The 12,694-nt window shown below is 39.9% G+C and overlaps 2 protein-coding genes across 14 annotated transcripts in view; one reads left to right on the top strand and one right to left on the bottom strand.

The window, feature by feature from the left end:
* The window catches only part of LOC128844201 (acyl-coenzyme A synthetase ACSM3, mitochondrial-like), a 25,559-nt gene extending 21,191 nt beyond the window's left edge, over positions 1–4,368 (top strand). For 7 of the 8 annotated variants that reach the window (XM_054041702.1, XM_054041703.1, XM_054041700.1 and 4 more), the window contains one exon: positions 644–2,250. In XM_054041702.1, coding sequence (XP_053897677.1) covers positions 644–730 — 87 coding nt within the window. In that variant the 3' untranslated portion in view covers positions 731–2,250. Of the gene's footprint in view, positions 1–643; positions 2,251–4,204 lie in introns of those variants that run through there. The other variant, XM_054041705.1, reaches the window with a different exon arrangement.
* The window catches only part of ERI2 (ERI1 exoribonuclease family member 2), an 11,749-nt gene continuing 1,189 nt past the window's right edge, over positions 2,135–12,694 (bottom strand). For 4 of the 6 annotated variants that reach the window (XM_054041697.1, XM_054041695.1, XM_054041694.1 and 1 more), the window contains exons 2-9: positions 12,480–12,557; positions 12,317–12,400; positions 11,584–11,711; positions 11,237–11,393; positions 6,666–6,766; positions 4,988–5,069; positions 4,275–4,363; positions 2,135–4,061 (exon numbers count right to left, since the gene is read on the bottom strand). In XM_054041697.1, coding sequence (XP_053897672.1) covers positions 2,700–4,061; positions 4,275–4,363; positions 4,988–5,069; positions 6,666–6,766; positions 11,237–11,393; positions 11,584–11,711; positions 12,317–12,400; positions 12,480–12,516 — 2,040 coding nt within the window. In that variant the 5' untranslated portion in view covers positions 12,517–12,557 and the 3' untranslated portion in view covers positions 2,135–2,699. The remainder of the gene's footprint in view (positions 4,062–4,274; positions 4,364–4,987; positions 5,070–6,665; positions 6,767–11,236; positions 11,394–11,583; positions 11,712–12,316; positions 12,401–12,479; positions 12,558–12,694) is intronic. The other 2 variants (XM_054041693.1, XM_054041698.1) reach the window with 1 other exon arrangement.

A 12,694-nucleotide genomic window follows, 5' to 3' on the forward strand; every position in this document is an offset into this window, starting at 1 on the left:
TTCTGGCTGGGTACAGGGAACAAAAGTTGCTCCTCAAAGAGCAAATTACTAAACAAGAAACATTTATAGTAACAGTGTCAGAAAGATGCATAAACTAATTATTTCAAGATGCACTGAAATGTAACCGGTTGATGTTTTATAACTATAAAGTCTACCAACTGTTAATCCAGTTTTGGAATTTCTTCAAAATTTTATGCAAACTATACATTTTATTATGGTGGAGAACCATCTAGCAAAATGTTTCCAGCATAAAGAATATGACATTGAGAAACTGAGGAACAGAATCTTTAAAAGTTTGACACTAAAGTTTCAGTACATCATGATCATCAGTTTATTTCTCATAGTGATGGGCCTACAAGATTTTTAAAAGATAAAGTCAAAGATTTTTAATAATCCAAAAATAATCTATTATTTATTCAAAAAGAATCTATTTTTCCTTTGCTAAACTTTCTGTTGCTGATACTTTTATCCATTTAAACTCCTTACAATAGATCTCATGGAAAATGTCTTCCTTTTCCATAACTGGATCGATTTAATGTCTTCCATGTCTGTACAAGAGAGCAAATATTGTACACATGAAGAGCAGATTATCTACCTCTTACTATATATTGTATTAGTTGTAATTTCTTCTCTTTTCCAATAGGTGGAGTTTGTTCAACAGTTGCCAAAGACAGTCAGTGGGAAGATCAGAAGAAATGAATTGCGCAAGCAGGAGTGGGGAAAAGCTTAGAATTATCTACTGTTTATTTTCCATAATTTGTTCTTCCAAAAATATTATATATTGCTGATATATGGTGCAATTTTTTGTTCTCTTGACCTACTATACATATTACAAATTTAGAGCATCATCGTGCATTGTATGCACAACTAAAACTTCACTGACTGTAGTGAAAATTTAGGCTATGCAAGCAATGCAGGGTTAGATCCTTGGTGAGCATTCTTTCCCATTTGTTCTAGGCATAAAAAGCCTAAAAGCACTTTGTCTCAGTTAAAAAACCTTAGTTTTGTTATTCTCACTCCAGTTGTCTAGTTATAAAAGCACACAGGAAAACAGTGTACATAGTAGTGAGCCCCAAACCCATGTTTCCAAAACTCACCCCTTAGCACTACTATGAACTAGCTATTAACTAGAAAAGCATGCTGGGAAATAGACATGCAAACAAAAACACCACTTTTTATTTCTATTGCATCTTCCAACTCAAAGTGCTTATTAAACACTGAAACTTGCTATTCAAGATAGTCCACATTTCCAGGCCAGGTCACTAAACATGTTGTTAAGTTCTGACAGGATGATACCAGGATCCATGATTGCATGTCTGGCCTAAATCCTACTCCTGTTTAAAAATTACTACCTGTGGTAGTGGCTGGATATAAGAATTTAATAGCAAAGTTTGTGTGTTCTTGTGCATTTCAATATCCAAGATGCTTATTCAACAGCGTTCACATCCAAGCTCCTGGAGCAAACAAATTTGAGTGTACTTGCCTGCATTCAGTTCCTCCTGTGTTCTGGGCAATCAAGTTGCAAGGCTTTCCTCAGTTTAAGTGTTAATATATTTATTAAAACAAAAATTTGTAAAGACAATTAACCCGCATAAGCAGTTTTCCGTATCTGTTAGTTTTAAATAATACACATGCAATAAGCATCTGTACTCACTGCTTGCATACTCCTGGTTCACAGCTCTCAGATATTTTTTGGTTAATCCTTTCTACTACAACTGTTTCTCTTTCTATCATACATTTTTAATGCACCCATAACCCTGGTAAATTGGTAATCTAGGGCTTACGCATACATTTTCAAGTCAATGACTATGCTTTTGCTTCTCAGCATTCATATTTATGTTCACAGTAAGCAGTGGTTGGAACTGATACATAAAAATATTTTCCCTAAAATTTCCTTTTAGGGTAGGAAAATCTTCCCAAAATTGAGTTTTCACTTATGATAATCCTGGAATTTAAGTAGTCATTTAGTGAAAGTGGGTGGATTTACAAGGTAGTCTCTGTTATTAAATAAAGTACAGGTATCTAAATATCTGCCTTGACACAACATTTGACTGTCCCAGACACTGTGTAATGAGCATGGTGTGAGACTAGAGATAGACTGATAGAAAAATAAATGTTACATCAACTGAAGGGCTAACATTTTTGCTATGGTACTTTTAAGTTTATTTACTCAAAATGTCACAGGAATGTACGTTTATCTTTATTTCATTTCAATAATAAAGACTATATAAAATAATTTTAAAACCATCATTACTGCTTCAAGTATCATTTCTTAGACAGACAGTTAAAGATATATGCATACATTGTAAAGAGTTATTTATATACAGATGTATTTTTAGGAAAATGTAGTCACATAAACAAAATTTGTATCACTAACACTAATATTTAAGGATTGGGCTGGTAAAAAAAAAAAATCTAAAATACCTGATAAGAGAATAAAAATATTAAAACTTGGGATACCAGCTGCTTATACTTTCATGTTAGTCACTCTAACCTCCTCAAATTTTCTCAAGTTATTAATGTCTGACTGTCTCCACTTATGCTTCACGAGTTCCATTTTGATCTGAAGTAAGCCCAGCAATGTCACTTATGCCCAATCCTCATAAAATTGAAATCTGTGGCATCATTTGCTTAATTTTTTTTGTGGTATGAGTGAACACTTAGCATATGTTAAGATTTGGACAAAAATTAATTAATATTCAAGTTCTCATAGAAGGTCTGAGACCCGGATATTTCCTGTGAGAATTTCCTGAAGAATCTGAGTTTATTCCAGGAGATGTTAAACCAGCTGCAGTGGGGGAAAGAGTAGAAATAGCATTAGTGGATTTTTCCTTTAGAAGTACATGCTCCCACTTGAAATATCCACAGCCTCTCTTCTTCCCTTCATGTTTTCCAACAGGACAACTGTAGAATACTTTGCCATGATTTGGACCAGCACTGGACACATTTAGTCTTTTAGCCCTTCGACCACAGTTACATAAGGGTGGAGTCAGTTTGTCACTTTTCACAGCTTTTAAAGATTGGTTCAGGCAAACTGTGGAGTTTAAGAGAACAGTAGGCACTTTGTATGAACTTGAATTTCTCAAAGATAGGGGCTGATCAGAAGATGAAGCTTCATCTTCATGTACAGTGAATGACTGTTTTTTTGATGGAGGTAAAGTTTTCGGACTAGATGGTTTCCTCTTAGGCGTCTGAGAGAAAGGGGTGGAATGATTTCCAATTAATACTGTACTTGATAAAGTAGCATTTACCTTTGCAGATGGTAACTTAAAAGCAGAACAATTTAAGGCTTGCCTTTGGGCTAATCCTACATCATAGATAGTAGTATTAGGACTTTTGTACACAATAGACTTAGAAGCCTCCAAATGTTCATTACGTTGCTCCAAACATTCAAAGTCTGAATTCTTCACAGATGGTTCTTTCAAAACCATCCCTTCTCCAGAGACTGATGAAGTCTTTGCATCTGGGTCATCTTTAAGCTTCACAGAGTCTGTATTTTCTTCATGCTGTGATTCTGGTATTAAAGCTACATCTTCCCAATCAGCCAACATAGATAAACAATCAGAACTAGTACTTATATCTACATTAGAGATATTAACAGAGGAAATAGTAGTGGAGACAAGCACTAGCCCTGAACCAAGTATTGAAGAGCTATACTTGGAAGTAGAAATAAGATGTCCATTATTTAATCCATTCTGGATGCCTGTCAGTAAATTACAGTGAGAAGCCTGTAGTTGTCCAAAGGGAACAGGAAGTCTGCCAATATATGGAGGTAAGCAGCTTTGGGTTTGACCACATCCATCAATCTTTGTACGGATTCTAGATCCAACATGGACATTTGCAGAGGAACTTGTAGAACTGGACTCCTGCTGGTCTTTTCCCTTTACATTGGAGTTTATAACCATTTTATCAATTTTATTATGTTCATTCTCAGCTAGACAGCTGCTGTTGCAAATTCTATCTTTAGCTGAAGTTTCAGCACCATCATCACTTCCCAGTGGATTCTCTTCAGTGGGGTTCACATTCAAAGATCTGGACACTGAATTCTTCTTTGGATGTACCTAGGGATTCCATAAGCAAATCCAAGATTTTGAAAATTGGATGTCAACAGGTTTTAGAAATCAATGTATGAGACAAATGAGAGAGTCTGCGAAGGATGCTTTAACTCAAATTCAAGTTTAAAGTGTTTGTTTTGTTTTTTCAGTGAACTCACCTTTTGTCTGCACTCTGGGACTTGAGGCAAGAAGAAAGGAAGATATGAAGAAGTCACTAACCTTATCCAAAGATTTTGTAATTTTCATCACACATCCATCACAGATCATCCTCCAAGCAAGACGGGCAGTATTCCGAGAATCATCCAACCCTTCAGAAGACATGTTATCATAAACTCTTTGTTATTTTAATGTACTACTGGCAATAGTAATGATAAGTAGCCTAAAGACTTACTTAGGGGAGAGTTAAGAGAATGTAGTGCTTGTTAAAAGGGATACAGACAACAATGAAAAATATTCATCCACAGTACAGGTACAGGATGGGCTGTAGCAGTTCAAGCTCCTCTACATGACACTATGAGAGTTACAATCTGTGTGGGTGGAAACTTCCATGATTATTCCAATCTTTGGGGATCTCTCCATTTATCATGATCATCAAACTGCTAATAGTTTTTGTGATGTGTATTAACTGCTACCAGATGGCACCAACTTTTGGTCCTTTTTTGCACTAGTAACTTAGAGCCCAATCTTACAAGTCCTCTACACAAAGCACTGCGATTGACTTCCGTGAAAGTTCTGTGCCTGGAGACCTTGCAGAATCAGATCTTAGAAATGAAAAGCCCAGTGTCCTGAATCATCCAGTCCCTCTTATTCAGATTTATTTTTTTGTAATGCAGAACATTACATAACATGGAAATAATTAGGGTTATAATTGCTGTATTTTGATCAGCTTCATGAAACAGATTCTCTAACAAGAACTGTCATGTTGTACTCACCAGAATGTTCCCGTCCTGCAAAGTCTATCCCCAGATCCTGTAAAGCACCATTTAGTCCTTTTGGCTTTCTAGTGTAGAAGAGCTAAGAAAAAGAAAAACATTTCTAAAATGTTATACTATATTAACCAATTCACTGTTGCTGCCTTACCCTGTCAAATTCTTCAGTTACATATGTACAGTTTGCATCTAAGACAGAAGTAACTGAATAGCCTATCGGGAATACAACTATAAATTGCATCAGTCTGTTCATTTAAATTGTAGTATGTGGTGTAAATTCCTTTTAAATGGAACACAGAGAAAGTATTCCAAGAAACACCTAATATTTCTTTCAGAGTAACAGCCGTGTTAGTCTGTATCCGCAAAAAGAAGAACAGGAGTACTTGTGGCACCTTAGAGACTAACAAATTTATTAGAGCATAAGCTTTCGTGGACTACAGCCCACTTCTTCGGATGCATATAGAATGGAACATATATTGAGGAGATATATATACACACATACAGAGAGCATAAACAGGTGGGAGTTGTCTTACCAACTCTGAGAGGCCAATTAATTAAGAGAAAAAAAACTTTTGAAGTGATAATCAAGCTAGCCGAGTACAGATAGTTTGATAATAAGTGTGAGAGTACTAACAAGGGGAACCAGTGGGAGAACACTTTAACCTGTCTGGTCATTCAGTGACAGACCTGCGGGTGGCTATATTACAACAGAAAAACTTCAAAAACAGACTCCAAAGAGAGACTGGTGAGCTAGAATTGATATGCAAATAGACACAATCAACTCCGGTTTGAATAAGGACTGGGAATGGCTGAGCCATTACAAACATTGACTCTATCTCCCCTTGTAAGTACTCTCACACTTATTATCAAACTGTCTGTACTCGGCTAGCTTGATTATCACTTCAAAAGTTTTTTTTCTCTTAATTAATTGGCCTCTCAGAGTTGGTAAGACAACTCCCACCTGTTTATGCTCTCTGTATGTGTGTATATATATCTCCTCAATATATGTTCCATTCTATATGCATCCGAAGAAGTGGGCTGTAGTCCACGAAAGCTTATGCTCTAATAAATTTGTTAGTCTCTAAGGTGCCACAAGTACTCCTGTTCTTCTTTTTGCTAATATTTCTTGTTTGCTGAGAAACACAGAATATGCATTTTGCTATGGTAAATGAAAAGTGACTCTATTCAAATAATTTTAGACCAGTCAAGAGTATTTTATAGTCATTCGTTTTTACAATACCAGTCGTGCTATTTAGAATGCACTAACTGGGAAAACCCCAATTCTTGTGTTAAATTCAGAAGTGCTATCTAAGCAGAGGAAGCTTACTGTGTCTTAGCCAAGGGGGGAAAGCAGTAATGGAAGCATGACAGACCAGAAAGGAAAGAAAGCAGGAAGAGCAAGAGATGGCAGGAAAGTCAAAACAGCTGGAAAATTTCTCATAGGCCTACTGACAGTATAACAAGTGATACAGATTTTGTCTGTAAAATCAAGCCTTCTAGAATTAAAATGTGTATAGTTCTGAAGGATACACTGTTCTTTTCTATTGATCAATAAAATGTGTGTGCATGCATACAAGGAACAAATAGGTAACCCTAGTTACTTGTACCTTCACTATCTATTCTTAATCCTTTGAGGTGGAGGTGAAACATTTTTACCCATATAATCTATTGATTTTCTCACCTTGTATGTTGCTCTGAGATCAATCCAAGAGTTTAAAATATCAGGTTTTCGCAGCTGCTTCCTTTTGCACTCATACTGCAAACAAACCCCCAGATCCCAGTCTGCACGAGAGAAAAACAACAAACTTTTCACTCTTTATTTTCATGATTACTAAGTATGTGTATTGATCAAATCTGAATAAACTAGAATTTGATAAAAATACTTAATAGATCAGCAAAATAAACTAACCACAATGGTTTACAAAATAACCACTGCAGGCAGAATGCTTCACTTTCCTTATACGGGGAACTGATTGGCCAAGTAATGAAGGCACTAAATCAGGGGTGAGCAACCTTTTTGTCCCAAGTGCCACATCTGGGAATAGAAATGGTATGGAGGACCATGAATGTTCACAAAATTGGGGTTGGGGTACAGGAAGGGGTGAGGGCTCTGGTTGGGAGTGTGGGCTCTGGAGTGGGTCCAGAAATGAGGAGTTCAGGGAGTGGGACGGGGCTCCGGGCTGTGGGATGAGGCTGGGGATGAGGAGTTTGGGGTGTAGGAGTGTGCTCCAGGCTGGGACCGAGGAGTTCGGTGGGTGGGAGGGGTATCAGGGCTGGGGCAGGGGGTTGGAGTGCAGGGGGAAGCTCAGGGATACCGGCTCCAGGCAGCTCTTACCTCAAGCGGCTCCCGGAAGCAGCGTCATGTCCCTTCTCTGGCTCCTACGTGGAGGCGCAGCCAGGCGGCTCTGCATGCTGCCCCGTTCGCAGGCACTGCCCCTGCAGCTCCGATTGGCCACGGTTCCCGGCCAATGGGAGCTGCGGGGGTGGCACTTGGGGCGGGAGCAGCATGCAGAGCGGAGTCCCCTGGCTGCCCCTACATATAGGAGGCAGAGAGGGGGCCATGCTGCTGCTTCCGGGAGCCATGTGGAGTGGCCCCCAACCCTGCTCCCAGGCCGGAGTTTGCCTACCCCTACACTAAATATATGTCGAGAACTCGCTTCAAAGTTGGCTTAAATCATATAAGGACAGAACACCCTGAGGTAAGTGGGGAAATGGGATCCTGGGAGGAAGCACAAGCAGGAGAGCGCAAGAGGGGAGGACTCCTGTCTCATGCTGAGAAAGAGGGACGATCGATGAGTTATCTTAAGTGCCTATACACAAATGCAAGAAGCCTGGGAAACAAGCAGGGAGAACTGGAAGTCCTGGCACAGTCAGGGAACTATGATGTGATTGGAATAACAGAGACTTGGTGGGATAACTCACATGACTGGAGTACTGTCATGGATGGATATAAACTGTTCAGGAAGGACAGGCAGGGCAGAAAAGGTGGGGGAGTTGCGTTGTATGTAAGAGAGGAGTATGACTGCTCAGAGCTCCGGTATGAAACTGCAGAAAAACCTGAGAGTCTCTGGATAAAGTTGAGAAGTGTGAGCAACAAGGGTGATGTTGTGGTTGGAGTCTGCTATAGACCACCAGACCAGGGGGATGAGGTGGACGAGGCTTTCTTCTGGCAACTAGCAGAAGTTGTTAGATCGCAGGCCCTGGTTCTCATGGGAGACTTTAATCACCCTGATATCTGCTGGGAGAGCAATACAGCGGTGCACAGGCAATCCAGGAAATTTTTGGATAGTGTAGGGGACAATTTCCTGGTGCAAGTGCTGGAGGAACCAACTAGGGGCAAAGCTTTTCTTGACCTGCTACTCACAAACAGAGAAGAACTAGTAGGGGAAGCAAAAGTGGATGGGAATCTGGGAGGCAGTGACCATGAGATGGTCGAGTTCAGGATCCTGACACAAGGAAGAAAGGAGAGCAGCAGAATACGGACCCTGGACTTCAGAAAAGCAGATTTTGACTCCCTCAGGGAACAGATGGGCAGGATCCCCTGGGAGAATAACATGAAGGGCAAAGGGGTCCAGGAGAGCTGGCTGTATTTTAAAGAATCCTTATTGAGGTTGCAGGAACAAACCATCCCGATGTGTAGAAAGAATAGTAAATATGGCAGGCGACCAGCTTGGCTAAACAGTGAAATCCTTGCTGATCTTAAACGCAAAAAAGAAGCTTACAAGAAGTGGAAGATTGGACAAATGACCAGGGAGGAGTATAAAAATATTGCTCAGGCGTGCAGGAGTGAAATCAGGAAGGCCAAATCACACTTGGAGTTGCAGTTAGCAAGAGATGTTAAGAGTAACAAGAAGGGTTTCTTCAGGTATGTTAGCAACAAGAAGAAAATCAAGGAAAGTGTGGGCCCCTTACTGAATGAGGGAGGCAACCTAGTGACCGAGGATGTGGAAAAAGCTAATGTACTCAATGATTTTTTTGCCTCTGTCTTCACGAACAAGGTCAGCTCCCAGACTGCTGCACTGGGCAGTACAGCATGGGGAGAAGGTGACCAACCCTCTGTGGAGAAAGAAGTGGTTTGGGACTATTTAGAAAAACTGGACGTGCACAAGTCCATGGGGCCGGATGCGCTGCATCCGAGGGTGCTAAAGGAGTTGGCGGGTGAGATTGCAGAGCCATTAGCCATTATTTTTGAAAACTCATGGCGATCGGGGGAGGTCCCAGATGACTGGAAAAAGGCTAATGTAGTGCCCATCTTTAAAAAATGGAAGAAGGAGGATCCGGGGAACTACAGGCCAGTCAGCCTCACCTCAGTCCCTGGAAAAATCATGGAGCAGGTCCTCAAGGAATCAATTATGAAACATTTAGAGGAGAGGAAAGTGATCAGGAACAGTCAGCATGGATTCACGAAGGGGAAGTCGTGCCTGACTAACCTAATTGCCTTCTATGATGAGATAACTGGCTCTGTGGATGAGGGGAAAGCAGTGGATGTGTTATTCCTTGACTTTAGCAAAGCTTTTGATACGGTCTCCCACAGTATTCTTGCCGCCAAGTTAAAGAAGTATGGGCTGGATGAATGGACTGTAAGGTGGATAGAAAGCTGGCTAGATCGTCGGGCTCAACGGGTAGTGATCAATGGCTCCATGTCTAGTTGGCAGCCGGTTTCAAGCGGAGTGCCCCAAGGGTCGGTCCTGGAGCCGGTTTTGTTTAATATCTTTATTAATGATCTGGAGGATGGTGTGGACTGCACTCTCAGCAAGTTTGCAGATGACACTAAACTAGGAGGCGTGGTAGATACACTAGAGGGTAGGGATCGGATACAGAGGGACCTAGACAAATTAGAAGATTGGGCCGAAAAAAACCTGATGAGGTTCAACAAGGACAAGTGCAGAGTCCTGCACTTAGGACGGAAGAATCCCATGCACTGCTACAGACTAGGGACCGAATGGCTAGGTAGCAGTTCTGCAGAAAAGGACCTAGGGGTCACAGTGGACGAGAGGCTGGATATGAGTCAACAGTGTGCTCTTGTTGCCAAGAAGGCTAACGGCATTTTGGGCTGTATAAGTAGGGGCATCGCCAGCAGATCGAGGGACGTGATCGTTCCCCTTTATTCGACATTGGTGAGGCCTCATCTGGAATACTGTGTCCAGTTTTGGGCCCCACACTACAAGAAGGATGTGGAAAAATTGGAAAGAGTCCAGCGGAGGGCAACAAAAATGATTAGGGGTCTGGAGCACATGACTTATGAGGAGAGGCTGAGGGAACTGGGATTGTTTAGTCTCCAGAAGAGAAGAATGAGGGGGGATTTGATAGCAGCCTTCAACTACCTGAAGGGGGGTTCCAAAGAGGATGGAGCTCGGCTGTTCTCAGTGGTGGCAGACGACAGAACAAGGAGCAATGGTCTCAAGTTGCAGTGGGGGAGGTCCAGGTTGGATATCAGGAAAAACTATTTCACTAGGAGGGTGGTGAAACACTGGAATGCGTTACCTAGGGAGGTGGTGGAGTCTCCTTCCTTGGAGGTTTTTAAGGCCCGGCTTGACAAAGCCCTGGCTGGGATGATTTAGCTGGGAATTGGTCCTGCTTTGAGCAGGGGGTTGGACTAGATGACCTCTTGAGGTCCCTTCCAACTCTGATATTCTATGATTCTATGAACACTAGCCTGTTAGTAGTGTCCAGCAGTCCCATGAAAGAAATACAAACTAAATTGTTAATCTGTAGTCTTGTTTTTAGTCCAAAGTATTAGGATTGCTGCAACTTGGCATCAGAGAAAACAAGTGATGTATGTCACTTCACAATGACCTGATTAAAGAATCATGTTGGATAGGTTCTGAAGGACCTCCCGGCCAGTTGTCTTAACCTAGAAGTATGGTGACATGCCATGGTGACTATAAAGCAAAGGAAATGTGGAATGAACCTCAGAGCCTGGAAACAAAGACACAGGGAGCATCTCAGGATAAATAATCACAAATTAAATGTATTTTTTTGGTCTAGTCCCAATGTATATTGTCATCATAGACACACAACAATGGGGTACAGATCAGAAATATATGCTCCCAGAGACTGTATAGAGACAGCAGGGATGATGTAGGACTGAGGCCTGAAGTTAGGACTGTGACACACTGCAGAGCTGTGGTACAAAAGTTTGCATTTACACCTGCCTATACTATGCCAGAGGCTAACCCATGCCATCGGTGTTTCACTTTTATGAATACTAAATTCGAGCAAAAACACAAACAAAGAAAAACTGTTCTTTACCTGACCAAGTAACAAAGGTACTTGATTTTGCTTCAGAAACAGAATGGCTTGAAACATCTGAATTGAAAATAATTTTCTTCTCCTTTTGTATCTTTTGAATCCACTTAGAAAATTGTGATAAGCAAATATTAAGAGGAACCCCTTCATCAACTTGATTCTTGATAGGATAGAACAAAAGGCACATATAAACATCTGTTAGTGTGCTCATCTCATGTTTAAACAATATATGCACTTTTAGACTGTCAGAAAAAATATCTTTCTGCACAGCTGTAAACAGGACTGTTTCCAAAATTAAGATCCTAAATGTTTTTATAAGCCTCCTGTAATGTATAGTATGAAGACTTTACCTGCTTTATGCCAGTTAGTTCAGTACAAAATTCAGAAAGAATTGGATGTTCCTCAGGCTGGACGTACATGTGGAATTCAGATTCAATCTCTCCAGTTGAAGTGTTTAACAAAACTGCTGGAAATTCAACTAGATTTAAAAAAAGGTTATTTGTATAAATGATTCAAGTTGCTTTATATTAGGATTTAAATTACATGACTGTTAAGCAAACATAGATACCATACATAGGCAGAATGTGCCCCCAGATAGTGATTTTATATTAATGGAAAATTTCTCCCTTTCGTATGTATCATAATATATACAATTCTAAATAATACTTATTTCAATATATCAGAGCACGAATGTCATTTCAGAGCAAACAAAGTGTATTCTAGCAGAGTGTTAAATTAAACTATTATATCAAAGAACTCTTACTTATAGAAACATAAGATTAAATTATTTAATTTGCAAACTAATATCAGTGCAATTGATAGCCCTATCTAATTTTAATGCAACTGCTATATATCTCATTACATGATATAGACATTTAATAATCTATATTTCAAGTTGCAAAAGGCTGATAGTTTGGATATACAGTTTCTGACACTTCATAAAGTGAATAATGACACTTCTTTCCTGATTTCCTTTTAAAAGAAAAACTCTGCAATTAAATTATTCCAATTTTACCTTTAACTAAATAAGCCAAACTTTTTTTAGATGCAACTGCTATCAGACATTATTACATTTCCACTTACTTATTTCCTGGCTGTAATGACGTTTACCATCTTTCCAACATGTAGACTCAAAGTCAATAATAATTAAATAGTCAAACGACTGCCCTGCAACACATAAAAGCACCTTGTAAATCTGTATCACTGTTTATAAAATTAAAAGATTTACATTAAGAAGGAAACATACCACTTACTTGACTTGGTTCTAGTCTGATTCTTGCCATTTGAGGAAGTTATGGAACTTTTTCTAATTAATCCAAGTTGCCTTAAAAACAAAGAGAATCATGAATAAATTAGCTATTACAACTGAACCCAACAACGTACAAGATGAACTGTTTCAACTGATGAACTATCCATCAGTTGGTGGGACTGGAATCTCTAATCATACTGGAGTACAAAGAG

Source organism: Malaclemys terrapin, chromosome 10, assembly GCF_027887155.1.
Source record: "Malaclemys terrapin pileata isolate rMalTer1 chromosome 10, rMalTer1.hap1, whole genome shotgun sequence".
Classification (NCBI taxonomy): Eukaryota; Metazoa; Chordata; order Testudines; family Emydidae; genus Malaclemys; species Malaclemys terrapin.